General features: G+C 48.3%; 1 protein-coding gene across 1 annotated transcript in view; it reads left to right on the top strand.

Moving 5' to 3' along the window:
- ZBTB16 (zinc finger and BTB domain containing 16) overlaps window positions 1-19288 on the top strand; it is a 130112-nt gene that overhangs the window by 55553 nt on the left and 55271 nt on the right. The window contains 1 exon segment of the mRNA XM_087938687.1: window positions 1843-1940. Within this exon segment, the coding sequence (XP_087794813.1) occupies window positions 1843-1940 (98 nt within the window).

Here is a 19288-nt window from a genome sequence, read left to right as displayed (position 1 = left end):
GTCTCCCGGAGTTGGTTTCGGTGCATTGCACATCGTCTTCCTTTTATTAAAGGAAGTTTTAAAAGGTTTTGTGTTCTTCCTTTTCTGTCCTAGACAAAATACCTCAGTGAGTTTTGTTTCTTCTTTCCTTTTCAGCTAGAAGTGAATTGAACGGCCATTTAGATAGCAAATAGCAGCAACTGTCCCTGTGTAATTTCTAAGGTTATAATTAGTGGGTTTTCCCCCCCTTTCTTGAAACTGTGCATTTGAAGAATTGTTTTTTCAGCAAATGCCACCAGAAACTGCTGGTCTTTCTTACACATAGTCACACCTCTAGTATCCACCATTGCTTTGCCCACAACTGGACTGTGAACAAGGCTGGAAAGCCAAAACAAGAAATAAATAAAACTGATATAGAAATGAGTTCCCTTCCCTCTTTCGCCAACCTCTCCCTGCTTCTAGTTTGAATTGTGTATCTCAGAATAGTTCCAAAATATGCCAAAAGTAGCACCTTATTTACAACCAAACGAAGAGCCTGTGTAAGTAGGCCCTTGTCTTGAGTAAAGTTGTTCCTTTAAACAAAAACAAAACCCAAAGCTGTTTGCTTCAACATTTCTCAAATGTTCCACTAGAAGAAGAACCTCAAAACTGCTCTTGAACAGTTTGCTTTTGACAAAATTCAGAAGTGCCACATATCTGATTGTGATGCCGGATTAGACCTTTAGCTATATAAATCTCAGGGGGGGGGGTGTGGGTGGAAAAAATCTTGCTTTAGAAAGGTTGAGAATGTAGCAAGGTGGCTTTAAGAAGTGGGAACATTGGTAGTTTTCTTTAAACCGTTGAACAATCTTGTTTGCCTTTTCATACGTTGCCTGAATCCTCGTCCAAATTAAAGGCATGGCCAGTGCCCGGACCATAGTTGGCCTCACCCCAGAAGGCTGGAGATTCTCCTCCACAGGACCTACCAAAAAGAGTGTGTTTGTGTGGTTCCTGTGCCCCAAACCCTCCGCTTTTAGTGGGGTGGTGATGATCGGGGGTGATAAAGTTGCCGTTGCCGCTCTTGGTTGGCTGACTCTGCTGTCCTTGGCGAAGAGTTGAGCGTACTCAATATTTTGGGGGACCTGATTAGTGGGATTGGAGCTCCCCAAAAGCAGGTTGCCTCCTTTTAGAAGAGATTGAGGGGTCTCCATCAGACCATCAGGGCTTCTTCTGCTCCTGCCTTGGGAAGATCACAGCCCACGCAGGAAGCAGGGAAGCCAAATTCTCCCACACTCATTTTGGTGCCTTTCGGCCTCTTCCGACCACGTTGTTTGCATTTCGTGGGTCCATACACGGTGGTTGCCTTTTCGCCAGTCATTTCCACCCTGGAAATGTGAAAAAGTTCTGTCCCAGATGGAGCAAGGCAGCCAGAAGTGCAGGAAATAGAATGTAACTCCACCCATTGAACGCACACCCATCACAAGTAAGGTGTGTGTATGTGCTTGCTTCGGCATCCAGGCTCTGTGCCGAGATGTCAAGTCGATTAAAAAAATATGAGCTGTTCTTGTAAAATTAATGTCATGGCTTCTCCTTCCATGTGAGAATTCCATGTAAGAGTTTACTCTCCCGTGTAAGCGTTTACTCTCCTGTGTAGAAATTGTGCCCCTTGTTTAAGGATGGTTCTTGCAGCCTAAAAAGGCAATTGTTTGGGGAATGGGCTGTTTCTGAGCTGGTGAGAATCTCTGCATCGACAGAATTTGTGGGAGGCTCCCTAAGGCAGATTGACGTTTTCAAGAAAATGCAGCCGTTTCCCCCCCCCCCACTTAGGCCCCGTAAGCTATGGACCAAGGCTTTATCTCCTCTTTTCGTTTCCCCTCCCCCCAGGAAACTGCACAGTGCAATGAAGACATATGGGTGTGAATTGTGTGGAAAAAGGTTCCTGGACAGCCTCCGCCTTCGGATGCACTTACTGGCTCATTCAGGTAAGTTTAGATATGTGTGTTTGTGTGTGTTTGTGTGTACGGGAGAGTTTCTCCCATCTTTACCCACCATGGAAACTTTGGTCTTGTCCTGGAGTTACAATTTGCCAAAATCCTTGGTTGTAAAAACCATTCAACCAGGTCCCCTAGAAGGGCAGGAATGTTCCCAACAGGTGTGCTTAGGAGGTGTGGTGTTAAATGGTTGGGTGCCTTGTTTGGATAGTGGTGTACCAGAAGGGGCTTATCTCCCCCTGTCTCTGGCCGCCTCCCTTTTCCCAGAAAGCTCTCCTTCGTCCTGGATCTTTTCCCTCCCCTTAAAAGATCCTTTCCGGGGGTGAAGACCACCTGGGAGTGACTCTCATGGGGAAAGAAGCCCCTCCAGGCAAGGGGCTCTTGTTGCTGTTTTAAAGAGACTAATGGGTTGAAATGGATTGAAGTCTTTCGTATACCATCCCTGGCCGTGTTGAGGGGGAATTTGACGATGGGGAGGAAGATGTCACTTGTGGCCATTGGTGGTTCAGCGATTTCTCATGAAAGAGAACCCGGGTTGCAGGCCGGGCGTTCACCCAGGCATTCAAATCAGCAGCTCTTGATTCTGCCCCGCAGAGGAACAAAAACCGAGCTCTTTCTGGGAGGGTTGACCAGGTGTCCTTCCTGTCTGGAGGGTTAGAGAGGCCCAGAGTGAGACTTTCTCCTTCGCAAAGGTTGTTCTGGGCTCCCCAGCTGTAACAAGGGTGGGAGCTCTGAATGGCAACCGGGGGAGATGGCAGCCTGGGCCATCAGCTCCCAACCTGGACAGGCCCTCCTTCCACTCCACCCACCGTGTTTCTCCGGCACCGATGTATTTCGCATTTTCAGACATACGTTGTGAATCTCATCTTCTCCAAATTCGAGCATCCACCCAAGTTTCATTAGCGAAAGAACTGGGCACTTGTTTAATGAATTTCCCTATTAGGTTGAAATGATGCAGGCCCTTTAATTAAATGTACGCGGAGGAACTAGAATGCTAAGATGGGGACGTTACTGGCCTCTCCAGGAGCTAATTTAGTTCCCAGCTCTCTCGTAGGGGCCTCTCTGAACGGAGTGTCTGTGGTCACCCATTTATTGTTGTTGTGAAGTTGTATCCGAGCCATCGTGACCCATGGACAATGTTGCTCCAGGCCTTCCTATCCTTTACCATCCCCCAGAGTGCATTTAAGCTCACGCCGACTGCTTCAGGGACTCCATCCAGCCCCCTCCTTCTCTGCCATCTCCTTCTCCTTCTATTGCCCTCCATCGTTTCCAGCATTTGGTTCTCCTTCTCCAGGGAGTCCTTCCTTCCTTCTCATGAGATGCCCAAAGTCTTGGAGTTTCATCTTCAGGATCTGGCCTCCTAAAGAGCAGTCAGGGTTAATCTCCTCCAGGACTGACCGGCACCCATACTAACAGAAAACTCGGTTCTTGGCGTGCCACAATAGCGTTCTTAATGCCCAAGAACCTGGATAAAACCTCGAGATCACCATTACCGTCTTCATCATTGATGGAACTTGGAAACTTTTTGGGTGCTACTCAATCAAAATTGGCATGCAGATGAATTCCACCCTGGGGTGAGGCAGGGTGATGGGAGTAGAAAGGCGAGGGAGGGAATTGAGGGTTTTCAACAGGGTTGCTGTGCTGCAGCGTTTCCTTGTCCTTCCCAAGGAATCCTCCTGGTTGCGAGTCTTTATACTCCTCATTCCTAAGATGTGCAAAAGTCCGGATAGGAGGAGAGAAGGATGGGAATTGTGGCCTTCTGTTGCCAGCCAAATTCGGGGACAGTTTAAGAATTCTGTAAGCAGAGAGAAGAATGCTCTGGAGGAAACATTGCCACAAAGCTTCGCAATCGTTAGGGAAGAGCTCACATTTTACCCAAGAGAGGTTTTGATTTGAATTTGGAGGAGGGGCAAATAATATAGTGGGCAGACAGCCCCTCTCCCCGCCTCTTCCTCCATTTCTTCTATGGTCGGGAGAGTAAATTTTGCCAGGGCATGGAACGGCCATCAGTTGGGCAGTGCTATCTGGGGACCTTTACATTTGGGGCTGGTCTTGGAGAGACCAACCCCCCCAAACTTTAACCTTAGACTGTCTACTATTGACCTCACCCCTTTCCTAAGAGGTCTGTAGGGGGCCTGCATAAGCGCACCGATGGGACCGTCCCTGTCCTATTGTTTCTTTTATATTTTTCTTATATGTCTCCATTTCATGTATTCATAACTATGTTTATACTTATACCTGTTATCTTACAATCGCTTGACAAAATAAATAAATAAAAATAATAAATCAGCCCTGCCAGAAAAATTGGGGAGACCTGTTTTCTCTTGGGGGGTCTCATTTCAGGAAACTTCCATGGACCCTCCAAATCCCTCCAAAAAAACAACAACACCCTTTCTTTCCTTTTGCCCCAGGGGGAGCTATGCCAACCTCAGACAAGGCCCCCCCAAAAACCTCCCTTTGGGGTCCATGCAGGTTCTGGGGGAATTGTGCAGGTACAGAATTTGTGTGGATATCAGCAGGTGTCCCTTCCTTGGGCCCACTGGACGTGTGGGGAGGAAATGGGGTGGTGGTGAGGAGGAGGAGGAGGAGGAGGAGGGCTGGCCACTTCCCAACCACCCTTTCCCTTGTCGGAGGGCAGCCCGGGACAGGCGTGTGTGTGTGTGTGTGTGTGTGTGTGTGTGTGTGTGAAGTGTGTTTGCCTCTCGGCTGCCTTCCCCTTCTTGCCCCGTCCTCCCCACCCCCCGTCTTGGCGCACACGCGGCTTCTGTTTGTTGCTGTGGTCGTGGCCTCGTGCCAAGCGCTGCCTGGCAGCCGGCCCGCTCCGAGGGTACAGTATGTAAAGGCAGCGCCGAGCCAAGTTTGTCATCATGAAAGATGATTATGTTTTCTCTCCTCCCTATCCGGGCGGGAGGAGAGGGGGGGAGGCGCCCTGATGCTCGAAAACAGCCACGTTAAATTCCAGCCACGTTGTTGACAAAAGCCGTAGCTACACCTTGGACTTTCTTCTCCTCCCAAGCTGTGCGGCCCCCTCCTCCTCCTCCTCCTCCTCACCAGATAAGCCGAGGCAGAAAAAGGGCCGGAGGAGGGCCGCTGCCTCTTAATGCTCCCACAATGGGGTTGTTATTTATTTTTGGAGGGCTTTTTGGGGGGGGGGGGGGGTCCACGCAGAGAAATTCATGACTTGTTTAATTAGAAGTGGGCTCCCTGCGTGGAGGAGCCTCTGGTCTGTTGGGGGTGGGATGTGTGTACGGCGTTTGCAAAATCCCGAGGTTAAAAGAATGGAATTCCAATCAATTTTGGATGCACATCAGCTAAGCGGGCATTTAAGAGAGCTAATCTTCAGGTGTAAGGTATACTTTAAGATTAATTTTTGAGCCATAAAGCCAGCCCTTAAATAACAAGGCAGAGGGGTGTAATCCTGGTTGTCCCGTGGCTGCTGTACTTTTAAGTTTGCAAGAATGAAATCCGGTGAGTGTGCCAGGTCCTTGTGCCTAGGAGCAGGCGAGGTGAGCACACTTCTGCGGTCAGATGCTCAGGGCTCAACTGCAAAGCACTCGCGTGGCTGGGTCTTTCGAAGGCCACGAGGGAAGCGTTCCACTCAGAATGACCAGCAAGGACCAATCGCTCTCCTTTGAACCACCTGATGTTAGACCCCCCCCTTGCCTCATTCCTCTTAGGAACGAGTGGTGGAGCGGAAGGCCTCCTCCATAGGTCCTTCATTGGCACAGAGCAACAGTGGAAAGGAAAAGGTCATGGGAACATCTAGAGCAGGTTCTTCACTTTCTTTGGTCAGTTGGGACTTGATATAATGTGTTGCTCCTGGTCTTAAAATTGGCGCCCAACGTCAGGAGGACTTCACCCCATCTAAGGTTGTTCTCAATATCAAGAATGTAGGGAAAGGGTCTCTCAACCTTTTGAGAAGATACAATGGTGAGAAGTGGAGAAGGGGAAGAAGAACGGGTCTTGGTGAACAGGTGCCCTTAGGCACACGCCTCATCTAGAGACTCATTTCAGTTTTGTATGGAGCCCTGGGTCAGAAGGAGCACAGGGGTGGGTGGGCATTGCTCCCCACTATCTCAAACTTGCCCCTACAGCAACTGGAAAGTAGAGAAACATGGTGCCTACCCTTGGAAAAATGCCACCTTTCATTAAAATTGCTCTCTGGTTGTGTTTACGTTGAAAGATTGTGTAGGCGTGTGTTTTCTCATGGCAGTGTTTATAGCAACTGTTTCGTGTACATGCGGAATAATTATAGCTGTGCAGAGCACATGCACATGCAAACGCCGCTGTGGTAACCTGGGTGTGTGACCCCCACCCCCCAAAAATGCATGGCTTGGAAAGAGGGAAGATGGAAAAGTTTGTTTAGTCTGTCGGATCAGTACGGCCTTCTTTCATTCTATGTTTTCAAGCCAACGCTCCAAGTAAAAACTTTTGACTTTTTCTGAATGTTGCGCTTGTAACGCAATTTGTCAATTGAGTTTTCAACAGAGTGTGGCAGGGAAGTGTCTTCTCCAAAAGGCCTGCCCTCATGAAACGGAGACACCAAAACACAACTGGAGAATATGGTTTAGAAGAACATGTGAATAGAAAGTTTGAAGTGAGGTGCACAGCACAGATTTTAGTACAAACTTACTTTTTTTTTTTCAGTTCCTTCCCCCTAAACTAGGACAGGAATGAGGCAAACCGAACTTACCCATGAAAAACAAAAAAATTAAGGTGTTGCAAAAGCAACAACCACAACCTCCTCCATCTCTGCTTGTTCCTCCGAATCACAAAAAGTGGTCCCCAAAGAGCCCAGGCTGAGATCTGACCATCCTTCAGGGCCCATAACTCACTGGGGTCTTTTCCCAAAAGGCGGCTAGATCCATTGAGCTCCACCAACCTCAGAAAACAGCATCTGACCTTGTGCACCGAGATGGCCACCATGCATGGATGGACATCAGAGGTAGCCACCTCTGGAGTGGTAGTTGAAGAGGCAGTGGGTTGTGTGAAAGAAAAGGGACGGGGGGAAGAGGGCTTTAGGGGCCTCCCCCGCCATTCATAAAGCAGCCCACTCTTTCTAGGGGGATTTTATTAGGGGAATCCAGCCCGCAGAATCAGAATTTGTAGCCCAGTTTTCATTGAGCCTTTCTTTGCCCCAGGAACAGAGGTGTGATACACCTCATTTGTGTTAACTCTATTTTTTATTTTATTTTTATTTTATTTGGTTTGTCAATTGCTTACAAGATAATAGGTATAAGTAAAAACATAATTATCAATACATGGATACATATAAGAAAAATAAAAGAAACAATAGGACAGGGACGGTAGGTATGATTGGTGCGCTTATGCATGTCCCCTATAGACCTCTTAGGAAAGGGGTGAGGTCAATAGTAGACAGTCTAAGGTTAAAGTTTTTGGGTTTTGGGGAAGAAATCACAGAGTCAGGTAGAGGATTCCAGACATTGACCACTCTGTGGCTGAAGTTGTATTTCCTGCAATCAAGTTTGGTGAGATTAACCTTGAGTTTGTATCTATTGTTTGCTCTTGTGCTGTTATGGTTGAAGCTGGAGTATTCATTCACAGGTAGGACACTGCAATGTATGATTTTATATACCATACTTAGATCGGACCGAAGGCGGCGTAGTTCTAGGTTTTCTAGGTCTAGAGTTTCGATGCTGGTGGCATAAGGTCTTCTGCAACGAGTAGAGGAGTGGAGAACTCTTCTTGTGAAATATTTCTGGACTTTCTCAACTGTGTGAATATCAGATACATACTGTGGGTTCCAGACTGATGAGCTGTATTCAAGTATTGGTCTAGCAAATGTTTTGCATGCTCTAGTTAGTGGTGTAATATTACCAGAGGAAAAACTCTGGGGAGGGGGCTGCTGTGTATCCCCTTTGGGCTCAGGGGGTCCTTCTTCCTGACTCGGTTTTCTTGGCTGGGGAGGGGCTGTCCCCTCCCTGGGGGTCTTGTCTGGGTCCATTCTTCTGGAGACCAACAACCTGTTGCTTCCCCTCCCTCCCTCCCCCTCCCGGCTGGGGAGTCAAATGCAGGCAGTCCTTGACTTATGACCACAGTGGAGGCCAAAATTTCTGTTGTTAAATGAGACATTCATTAAATGAGGTTTGCCCCATTCTATGACCTTTGTTGCCACCGTTCTTAAGTGACACACTGTCGCTGCTCAGTTAGCAATGGGGTTTTTAATGGAATCGGGCTTCATTGACGTAGGTCACAAAAGGGGAACCCTGGGACATCGAACTGTCATAAATACGAGTCAGTGGCCGAGGGTCTGGATTTTGACCACGTGACCACGGGGTTGCTGCAACGGTCATAAGTGCGAAACATGGTGATGAGTCCCTTTCTTCAGTGCCGTTGCAACTTTGAGCAGTCGCTAAGCATGGTAAGTGGAGGCCCACCTGTAACAAGATAACAGGGCCAGGAGGGACCTTGGAGGTCTACTAGTCCAGCCCCTACTCGAGCTGGAACCCTACCCCATTGCAGAGCAGGGGCTGCCCAACCTTTCCTGAACGCCCTGCAGGGCTGGAGGCTCCAGAGGCCATCCAGCTGGCCTTCCTCCCAGGGAGAAGAAGGGCTCCTGCGGCCCCGGCCCTCCTTTCGCCTCAGCCCCCTTGTATGCCACCTTCCCGGCCCTCCACCTGTTTGTGCTGCCCAGGGAGGCTCAGTGGCGGCGGCGGCGGCTGCTCCTGCTCTTCCCTGGCCGGGCGCCCGCTGCCTCCTCGGGTTTTGGCCGGGCTCCCGAATTTATTCCCCAAGTGATGTCATCGGCTTGCCGGCAGGGCTGGATGTTCTGCCAACATTCCAGAGAGTTTATGATCGTTGGCAGATGCGCAGCCAAGAACACACTGTACCCACAGCAGAAATTAATGCAGGCTTGAGTTGAGTCCAACCCCGATACACAAGAGAGGAAGGCGGGCGGCGGGGCTGGAGAGGGGGGGAGGAGAGGGAGGAGAAAGAGAGAGAGAGAGAGAGAGAAAAAACACAAACTGTTTAATGCTGTTTATAAATTATACACTTGCTGATGAAAAATACATTTCTTTCTCTTCCTCCTCCCGCGCATACCTCTTTTTATCTGTCTTTTCATTTATTTATTTTCAGCCTCGAGAGCCTGAAGCTGATTGGAATAATTCAGTTCCTTTTTGCTTTTAGTTCCTGTTCTGGCAAGGGGTCCCGAGCTGGTGCCACTGGGGGGCCAGGGCCAGCCTCTTCCGCCCCACCCCACCCCAACGTTTACCAGAGGGACCTAGGCTCCCCTCCTCCCCTCTCCTCTTCCTAGAGACCCCCTATCCCCCCCACCCCCGTTCTTCTCCTCTTCAAGAGGTTGCCTTTTGCAAACCCCCCCACCCTTTTTGAAAAGTAACCCAGCCCTGGGTGCTCCTTGTCTGAGGTTGTTTGCTGCTGCTCCGCGTCCAGGGTGAGCTCTTGTTTTTCAAGATGCTAGTCCTCTGCAGGGGAACAAGAACTTCTGAGAGTTGAGCAAACGTAATAGAAAACATGGTCTCAGGATCAGAAGCCAGAGCCGTTGGTGACAGGGTTGGTGGCGTTAATTTATCCCCAGCCTCCGTTCAGGTGGACGCCCCTCGGAATACATTCAGGTGTCTGCCTGCAATGTGCTACTTTCACGTGGCTTCGGTTGTGTGTGCCCCACTCCCCCCAAAACCCAAGCCCACCAAGGGAAAAAAAAAAAAAGCCCAACCCAACCAACCCCTTGCTAATGTTTATCATTTGCCAACAGGCTTGACAGATTTCTGCTTCCTGTCGATTGTCTCCGCTGCAAAGCCGCCGCGTTGCTAAGGAGCCGTCCTCCGTACTGTAATGGGCTGATTGTGTATTCCGTTCAGCACTGTATTTTATTTTTGTATGCAAGGCAAAGTGTTTTGATGGAGGACGATTGCCGAGTGTCTGGAGGCTGTTGGGGAGTTTTATAGGACGTACAGTACACGGCGTGCCTTCTGAAAGGGAAGGCAGGCGGCGGTTGGATTTTGGATAAGGGGTGTCACGCTCTCTCCCTCCCGGCTCACGGAGAGAACATGGTTTTCCAGGCCAGGAGCAGGAAAGTGGACATTGTGTAATAACGTGGCTTCCCTCTTGCACTTTTGGGGGCAGAGGTCAGGTTTGGGGTCTCAAAGGATGGGGGGTGTCAGAGAGGAGAGATCAAGATTTTGTTCTTTCCTGTTTCTTCTCCATCACTTTTTTTTTGGGGGAGGTCGGTGTGGCCCTCTGAGGGCCCTTCCAATGCAGTGTGGCACTTGGGGTGGGGTGGGGTGGATTGAAAGCTTTCCTTTAGGGAGGGCTAGATTGGATTGGATTGGATTAATATTGTGATGGTGCGTGGTGCAAATCCTTCTACACACACAAGCACACACACACACAGGAACTCTGCTTGCCCCCTGGTGAGGAAGTTTAGGCCCACCTAGGAGTCTAGTCAGATGAGCCTTGAACACAATAAGCAAGACCTGGTGTGGAGCAGAAGCTTCAACCACCTGTGGTCCAGGAGTCAGGAGGTTCTGCTTCGTTTTGTCTGCAGTGTAAGGAACCAACAACCAGGGATCCAACCTGGTTTGCATTTTCCTTCCTCACCTCCATGGTCTTCCATGGGGACCACAGGCTAGGCCAAGCATGGGAACGTGTGATGCATCCTTTATGATCCTTGCTCCAGGTCACAGGGACCATATAATCTTGCCATAGGAGAGGAACGATGTACCTTCTGAATGTACCTAGTGGTCCTTCTGTGGGTTCACATCTGGAATCTCTGGCTGCCTGGTCCCTTAGATCAAGGATTCTCAGCCTTGACAGCTTGAAGACAGTTGCTAGCTTGGAGAATTCTGGAAGCTGGAAGTCCACACATCTTCCAAGTTGCCAAGTTTAAGAAACACTGATTTAGCCTGGAGATGCTGGAGGTTGAACCAAGGCTTCTGTAGGCCATGCCGATGTTCTACTGTGGCCTTTGGTCCTTCCACGGAGACTTCAAAGGTTGCCTCCCTGGTACTGAATACAAGACTGAACCCTTCGGAAAGTGAGTGACTCATAGTTGATTTTGAGGGGGCTTCACAAAAGGATGCTATGGATAAGGCCTGTTCAGTGGGGGAGGCAGGTCCAGGATGCGTTATGGATGCCCAGGTGTCTTCAGCCTTCTTCAAAGTGCTCTCCCTCCCTCCCCCCCTCCCTCCCTCCCCCACTCTTCCTCTAGTTAGTATAGGGATCTCCAAATTTGGCAACTTTAAGACTTGTGGACTTCAACTCTCAGAATCCATGTCTGCATGGGGTATTCTGGGAGTTGAAGCCCACAAGTCTTAAAAGCTGCACAGTTCAGACACACCCCTGCTCTAATCTACCTTCCTCCTGTCCGCTTCCCACGTGTTTGACCATGTTCCCTTTAAAACAGCCGCATGAAAATACGGAACACGACGGGGGGACACGGCTTGGTGGTGAGACCCCCGGTGCAGGATTCAAAGAAGCACGAGACCCAATTTTGCTTTCCTTGTTTTCCCCTTCATGAATTCATTTCGGAAATGTTATTTATTTCTCTATTTATTACAAATTTTACATTAAGATTTTACTGGTCAGACGACTGATAAAAATAAGAATAATAAAAAAAAACCCTGCATGAAAATATCTCTGCCGAACCTCCCTCGCCCGTTACCCGTAAGAGCGATAACGGCAGAGTTGAGGATGTGGCGGCAGCTGTAACCCAGAAAGCGAAGCAGGGGAGCCTGGGGTGGCTGAAATAATCCTGCCGAGAGGGTTGCCTTGGGGTTTAGGGAATAAGGAAAGGAAATAAGACATTGACATGGATGTTCAGTTTAGAAATCTGCCTTATGATCGGTTGAGAAAGAGAGAGAGAGAGAGGAACGAAATAAACCATAAACCCCCCCTTAATATGCTTCTGTCTGTGGCTTTTGGAATCTGAATTATTCTCTTCTGTAGGTTCCACTGCAAAGGAAATGGGTCTTGGACCAGGTTCACTGAGGAGGGGAGAGCTTTTCGGGGGCGGGGGGAACGGAGGGAGAAAACTAGAGTAAACCCAGTGGCTTTCTTTTCTTTTCTTTTTTTTCCTCTTTCTTTTGTTTTCTTTTTTTTTTTTTTTCCTGGGCAAAAGAAGAAAACGAGGGAATGGGGTAGAGAACAGGCTAAATTTAAAATTGTAATTGGCTGACTTCCACAAGCTTGCGGGTGTTTTAATGACTCATAATAACTTCATTTAAAACCAGCTGAGCAGAAAATAGATTGGAGAAGAGCCTCAAGCCATTATGGATTTCTCTGGGTTTGGGGTTTTTTTTTTATTCTCTCTCTCTCTCTCTCTCTCTCTTTTACTTCCTTCCCCCACTTTCCTCCCCCCCCCCCTCTTTTTTGACAAGCCGTTTTCGGCAGCCAGCGAGTAAGGGTGCTCTGAAGACTTGGCTGTTTTCTCTCTCTCTCTGTGTGTGTGTCTCTCTTTTTTGAGTTTGGTGGTCTGCCCGAGAGAGATTCTATAGATCCCGGGCTTTATGTGATATATTTTGTGTATGTTTGTGTGTGTAGACTGATTAAAAATAGATGCCTTGAGGTATTATTTTAGCATCAGCGTCTGGAGAATGTTTCTTTTTTTTTTTCCTTTTCCTTTTTTTGCACTTTTGATGTGGTAAATAGGACATAAATAAAATTGTTTTTGAAATGACTGAATTAATTAGGTAGTAGAGTAATGGCAGTGCATAGATTTGCTTTGCAAACTTTTGTTTTAAAATAAAATATTTTCCTCTTTTTTTTGCAGAAGTTTCGTTACCTCCACCTTTTCTCCTCCATCCGGCCTTCTTCCCTCTCTAATTTTTTTTTTGGGGGGGGGGAAACGGACGCGGGCTGAATCATGTTCTGGGGCACATTTTAGGGTCACACCAATTGCACACTGTGTCCTCTGGCAAGCGGGGAGAAAGAGAGAGAGAGGGAGGGAGGGAAGGTTGGGCGCCTGCGAAATTTTGGAGGATTGCAGCGTCAGAAAATATGCGAGTTATGAAACTGTGGCTGGAAAAGGAAGGCAGCTGAGAGTCATGGCTGGCCATAACTCAGGAATGGGCAGAGGCTGCCAAAAAACCTGACTGTGCTCTTTCATGTCTCCCTGGATGTAAACAGGCGAAACACATTTGTAAGCCGGGAAGGATGGAGACGCCTCTGGACACCCAAGCCAGTTATATGGCTCTGTTAACAAAACAGCCACTCTCGGTTAAGGGACAGGGAAGGGGGTGCAGTGTGTCCCTGCACACACTAGACATGCCTTTGATCCCAGATCCCCCCCACCCAAAAGGGGTGACGCAAGCAAAGCATATTCAGGGCCAGAGTCTGTGTCCAGTTGGGTCTCTCTCGGCACAGGATTTCTTCTCCTGCCAATCCGGCCCAGCGTGGGAAGTCGTGGAGGGCAGCCGGCGTGCCAGTCTCAACTAGAAAGAGGCCCAGAATGAAGGGCCAAACAGCAACCTTCAGCACAGCTGGCCTATCTATGGAGGAGGCTCCTGTCATTTATTCCAAGTTACAGGCTATTTTCAGACATGGAAAAGTATCAGAAGGTCCCTTCCTTTCCTTTCCTTCTCCAGGCTTGGCTGGAGTAAGACTATGAAAAAGTTCAGGTTGACAGGTCTGCATTGAGCATTACCTGGTTCAGAAGAGAAATGGGTTGGCCTCTCTCTGTCTCCCTCTCTTGGTTGATTCCCACAGCCTGCTCTTGAGCCCAAAAGTTGGCCAACTTTTTCGAACCAACAGTCTCATTGAAGTGATCTCCCCCTCCCCGATAGGCCAAAAGTAAGAGGGGGAAAAAATGAAGACCGATAAGTGGACTGAAAGTGAGAAGACAATTAGGACTCCACAGTTCACGCCTGAGCTACAATTCTCTTCTTATCAGTTAGAAGACAATTTGTTGATTTCATATCACCTTTTAAAATTGTCCATCGAAATTAACCACCTGATGCATTAATAATGATTTGGGGCGTCTTAACTGTTGGGATTAAATACTAGCTTCCTCAGGGCTCAGGCGATATAGGGAGATATCAATCCTGTCCTCCAAGAGGAACCCCAAACTAGGAAAGTGGGGTGGCCTTCAGAGAAAAGAAAAGTTGGAACATTCGTGGTGTATCTTTGAGGGCCCGGTCAGATTTCATTTGAGGTGAGGTCAAGAGGCCAGTTGCACACATCTTGCTATTTGCCCCCTCCCCAAATCTGCATCCGATCCCCCCTTCTTGGTCGAGAGCCCAGTTGTGTGTTAAAAGTGAGATATCACACGTCAGGATCATGGAAGGATGGCCCAGTTGCATTTGGGAACAATGTGACCTCATAACTTCCAACCACTCGCATCTCTCCAGGACCCCAAAGTCAGAGCATGAGGGTCTCGGTTCTGCACCGCTGCCTGCTGAACCAAGAGACCCATCAGCCCCACCCAAAGAGAAGGAAGAGGGTACAATAACATCCAGGGGGCCTGACCCCACGAGCATTCGCTCTCTGTTTCTTGGTGTCTTCAGCCCAACCGGCCATCCAACCAATCGTATCCTAACCACCTCCCCAGGGCAGTATACAACAGATTTTTGCTCATTTTCATGGCGATTGCTCAATTTAATGTGGAGAGATCTTCAAGGGACACACATGCACAAAACAATTTCAGTCATTCCAGTCGATGACCAGCTCTAAGAACCTGGAGCTGAAATTGAGAGGCCCAGATTCACAAACTGTCTGGCATCTGGTCCAAGTTACCCCCTTTAAAAAAAATGTTCAGAAACATAGTTCTGCTGTCATGGAAATGTGATCAAATCCTGCCTTTGGCAATCTATTTCTTGCAAAAAGGAGGGAAGGAGAGAGAGAGAGAGAGATGCTTAAACAAGGAGAGATATATGGCCTTTAGGTGTTGTCTCTCTCCTATTCTGATCTCCGCCCTCTTGAGAGCTGAAGCTTCTCCTTGCAATAGTCCATGACGTATGAGAGATTGGAGATGAGTAGAGTTAATAGTTATGAAGGATGTCAGATTATCTCAGACCAAGTCAGGAAACATTAAGCATCTGGCTTGCCACCACCCATGAAAAAAGGACTAGCCAAGTCCCTTCTTGGTGGAGATACCATACTAGGGCTAAAGAGAGATGGCCTCGTGATACATGAGAGACAGTCCCAGAGCAGGAATTACGAACGAATTACAGCCCTTAGTCCTTGGCTCCGATTCTTCTGTTTTTATAAAACTGGAAAGAGTTGAATTCTCAACTCTTGGTCATGTCAACGTTGGGAGCTCTTCCTCCAGTTGGTTCTGTTTCTTCTCATGTGTTCCTTCTCTCTCTCTCTTCTTCTTCTTCTACCTCATAAAACGTTAGGGAGGGGCAAATGATTGAATTAGTAGGTTTATAAAGTTAATAGGCCATCCTTTATCCAGCCCTCTGGAAGAGACAGTTTATTGGTGGCATTTGTACACCTAAGCAAAGGAAAGGGAAGCGTCAAGGGCACTTTAGTGTTTAAACAGATGTTCCTGTTTGATATTCTTGATAACAGTGGATTGACTGGGTTAAAAAGGGGGATGTTTAATGGAGTATTTTTGTTTTTAAATCACCGAGCTAGTCTTTGCTGAAAAGAGAATGTGTTTGATGCACTTGGCTGCCTCTTGCTCCTGGCAGTGTCTTCCACATATTTGAGTCATGCTCTCAACTCCTCCGCTGCAAATAAATAAATAAATTTGAGGGTGGCGAGGTAGCAATTCTGCTCAGCAGGTTGATCCCATCTCTTCCTCAATGCAAATGGCTGCACAAAAGTTCATCGCTGGCCCTGTGTGCTCAGCATCGCTCGTGTTTTCAGTTCCTCTCTTAACAGCCCAAATCTTTCCACTTTCTCAGCCGGCAATTTGAATGTCATTTTTTTACCTGGCAGGTACCATTTAACAATGCTCAGGAAAGGAGGCCGTTAAAAAAAAAATGGGTGGGGGGAGAAAGACAGATTTCTCATACAGATTTCTCAGGTGGCTTAAAAGGAGGAAGAGACAAGCGAGGAGCGTTTGTGTGTAGGCAGGCTCTTGTTTGGATGTGTCTCCTTACATCTCCCTTTCCAAAACATCCACTGTAGTGCTGTACAATGTCACACTTCAGTTAGAGAGGGAAGGCGAAGGAGAAATCAAAGGGTGGAACATCAGCAAGAGGCATCTTTGCATCCAACCGCCTCTGTCTGTGTGTGTGTGTGTGTGTGTGTGTGTGAGAGAGAGAGAGTTAAGGCTTACACACACCAAAGGCAATTGGGTAGGTGTCACTTTTTAACCAGTTAAAACGTTTTTACTACTTCCTAACATCAGAGGTACAACCTTCTGGGGGAGAGTAGGTTCTCCTCCTCCACCAAACCGGTAAAATCGGGGCTTGGGGAGCGTTAGGAAGGGGGGGGGGTCTCCCTAGGCACAGCCCTGCTGGGTTGCCACATTCATGGGCCCACTAACTGTTTGGCAGAAGGTCTAAACCGGTCTGACGAAGACTTGCTGCTGCTACCTTTTATTCAAAGGACTTGATGCAGACAGGCAGCAGCTGATCAGTTGCCTCTCCATTTTTCAGCCTCAGATCCCAAGGGGGGGCGGGGGGGGGGCTCTTGTTTTTTTTCCCTGCTTTAAACAAAATGCAAAACCACCCGGAGAAGGTTGGACCAGGGTCCCGAGCGCCAGCCTTTCCCTGGGAAGGTTTGGCAGATGGAGCTTGGTGGATTTGGGCCTCAAACATGGCTCCCTGCCCTGGTCCTCCCCCTCCCCCTCCCCCTCCCTCTCTGCATCTCCTTCAGCCGGTTGCCCCCAGGAGAAAGCGGACAGGCCTTGTCCAGCCGGGGTCTCTGTGGCGTTGGGTGCTGAAATCAGAATCGCCTCCCTCCCTCCCTCCCTCCAATAGATGGGGGACCGTCTTCGGGTGGAGAGAAAGTCTACTCGCTCCAGAGGTTTTTATATGTCAATCAACTTTTCTATCCTAAGTGGAATTTCTTTGATGAGAAGAAGGACAGGAATTAGTTCTACCAACCTGCAGACAAACAATCTAATACTAAACCAGCTAATCAGGGAAGAACCAGGAACAGGCCCACCAACAACCAAGCTCAGTGAGCACCAAGGACCCCATAGTCCTCCTCCTCCTTCTCCTCCTCCTCCTCCTCTTCCTCTTCCTCTTCTTCTTCTTGTTGTTATTGTTTCTTCTTCTTCTTCTTCTTCTTCTTCCTCTTCCTCTTCCTCTTCTTCTTTTCTTCTTCTTCTTCTTCTTCTTCTTCTTCTTCTTCTTCTTCTTCTTCTTCTTCTTCTTCTTCTTCTTCTTCTTCTTCTTCTTCTTCTTCTTCTTGTTATTGTTTCTTCTTCTTGTTGTTGTTATTGTTTCTTCTTCTTGTTGTTATTCTTTCTTGTTGTTATTGTTATTGTTTCTTCTTGTCGTTATTGTTATTGTTGTTATTGTTTTTTCTTGTTGCTGTTATTGTCATTGTTTCTTCTTCTTCTTCTTCTTCTTCTTCTTCTTCTTCTTCTTCTTCTTCTTCTTCTTCTTCTTCTTCTTCTTCTTCTTCCTCTTCCTCCTCCTCCTCCTCCTCCTCCTCTTCCTCCTCTCCCTCCTCTCCGCAAACCCCACTCCTTTCTAGCAGTGATGATGCTACCTTGTTGGGTCATGAAATGCCTGCAAGAAAACAACCAAGCTCAGTGAGCATGAAGGACCCCACATTCCTCCTCCCCCCACAGCCCACTCCCTTCTAGCATTGATGATGCTACCTAGTTGGGTAACGAAATGTCTGCAAGAAAACCGCCAAGGTGAGAGAGCACCAAGGACCGCTCCTTTCCACAAACATTTTCTTCTGCCAGGACAGACCTTCCTGGCCGAGGGGGATACTCTTGGAAATGCAAAAGTTGTGTTGTGAACTTCTTTCTGGAGTTCAAAAGGCCTGTCCTCCCCACCCCCCCACCCCGGGTCACACATGCCAAAGGTAAAGGGGCAGCTTGAGAACTCGGTCTTGTCCCGAAAGTCCGGCTATCTGCTGAATCCTCGTGGTGTGTGAAAAAAACCACTTGTTTTTGCCAGCCTTGTTGAAGGGGAGATCCGGCTGAGGATCTGGGGCCTGGGGCGATCCATCTCCTCCAACACATCGAGAGCCTTGGCAGCCCACGGGGTCCCGTCCTTCCAGGGTCAGCCATCAGGAAGTCGGCCGCAGCTGTAGGAAGCTTGCTAAAAATACTTTCTTTTTGTCTTTCCCCTCAGTTGCCCGCAGCTTCCCCAAAGGGGTGCCGGGTTTTTTATTTTGTTTTTCAACGTCCTGCTTCGGTGAACTCTGCTGCTCGGCTTCGTTAGGATTGTGTGTGTGTGTGTTGTTGTTGTTTGGGGGGTTGTTTGAATCCAGCCCCCCTCCCCGGCACATGACTTTTGAGTGTTCTGTCCTCAATGTTCTGTGCTTTTAATAAATCTCTCTCCTTGTTTTTATGAAACCCCGGAGTCATGATGAGCACTGAAGCTGGCTGACATTTTCCTGGTGACTCACATAGTAAAATTAACCTTGAACTATTTGCATATGCAGCCGCTGTGTTCCCTGGCTCCTCTTTCCCCAGTCTTTTTATGCCTGTGCAGATTGCAAGATTTCTGGCTTGGTCTCACATTTTGTTTTTCGGATTTGATTTAGCACTTGGGGTGGGCAGGAAGGGGTGTGTGTGTTTGTGTGCATGTGTGTGTGTGTGTGTGTGTGCTGGCAGGCAGGCAACAATTTCTGCTTCCAGTACACATCGACTTGAGCGAGCAAAAGAACACCCAGTCCCGGTCTTTGGAAACTGGCAGGCCGTGCACTGTTCCCTGGCTGATAAGGCGTACTGTAAATAAGACTGTACGGGCTGCCGTTAAGATGGCCCGGCCTGCCCTCATTGTTCCTGCTGTGTTTTGTGGGTCAGCTCTCTGGGTACGCGCTGTACTTCCCTTATGCAACCCAGCCTGCGTCTCTCGGGGGAACATTCAAGATGTTTATTCGAAAGTCCCGGTTGGGTTGGGTTGGGTCTTGGAAGCCTCCGGGACTGGATGAGGATGGTGAGATGTTGATGCTTGGGAGTTGACCTGGAGACTTCTGCCCTCTGGCAACCGCACCTCGTGTGTCTGTGGAGATTCTCCAGTCAATCCAGGTCATGGTTGTCCCAAAGGTGCTTTTTCCAAAAGGCCACTGGACATTCTTCGTTTGTTTTTATGTCGTCCACCTGAAAACATTTGGCTTCTCACCCAAGAAGCTTCTTTGGTTCTTCAGAAGTTCTGACCTGAGGAAGCTTCTTGGGTGAGAAGCCAAACGTTTGGAAGGAAAATAACCAAGCAAGTCCAGTTGCCTTTTGGAAGGGCAGCATGTATGTTCTCCATTTGGGTTTCTCTAAGCCTCGTGCC

Source organism: Pseudonaja textilis, chromosome 9 (assembly GCF_049901715.1).
Source record: "Pseudonaja textilis isolate UNSWEBS1 chromosome 9, rPseTex1.2, whole genome shotgun sequence".
In the NCBI taxonomy this organism is placed as follows: Eukaryota; Metazoa; Chordata; class Lepidosauria; order Squamata; family Elapidae; genus Pseudonaja; species Pseudonaja textilis.
Note: the sequence above shows the minus strand (reverse complement) of the source record. Positions and strands in the feature narration are given on the sequence as shown.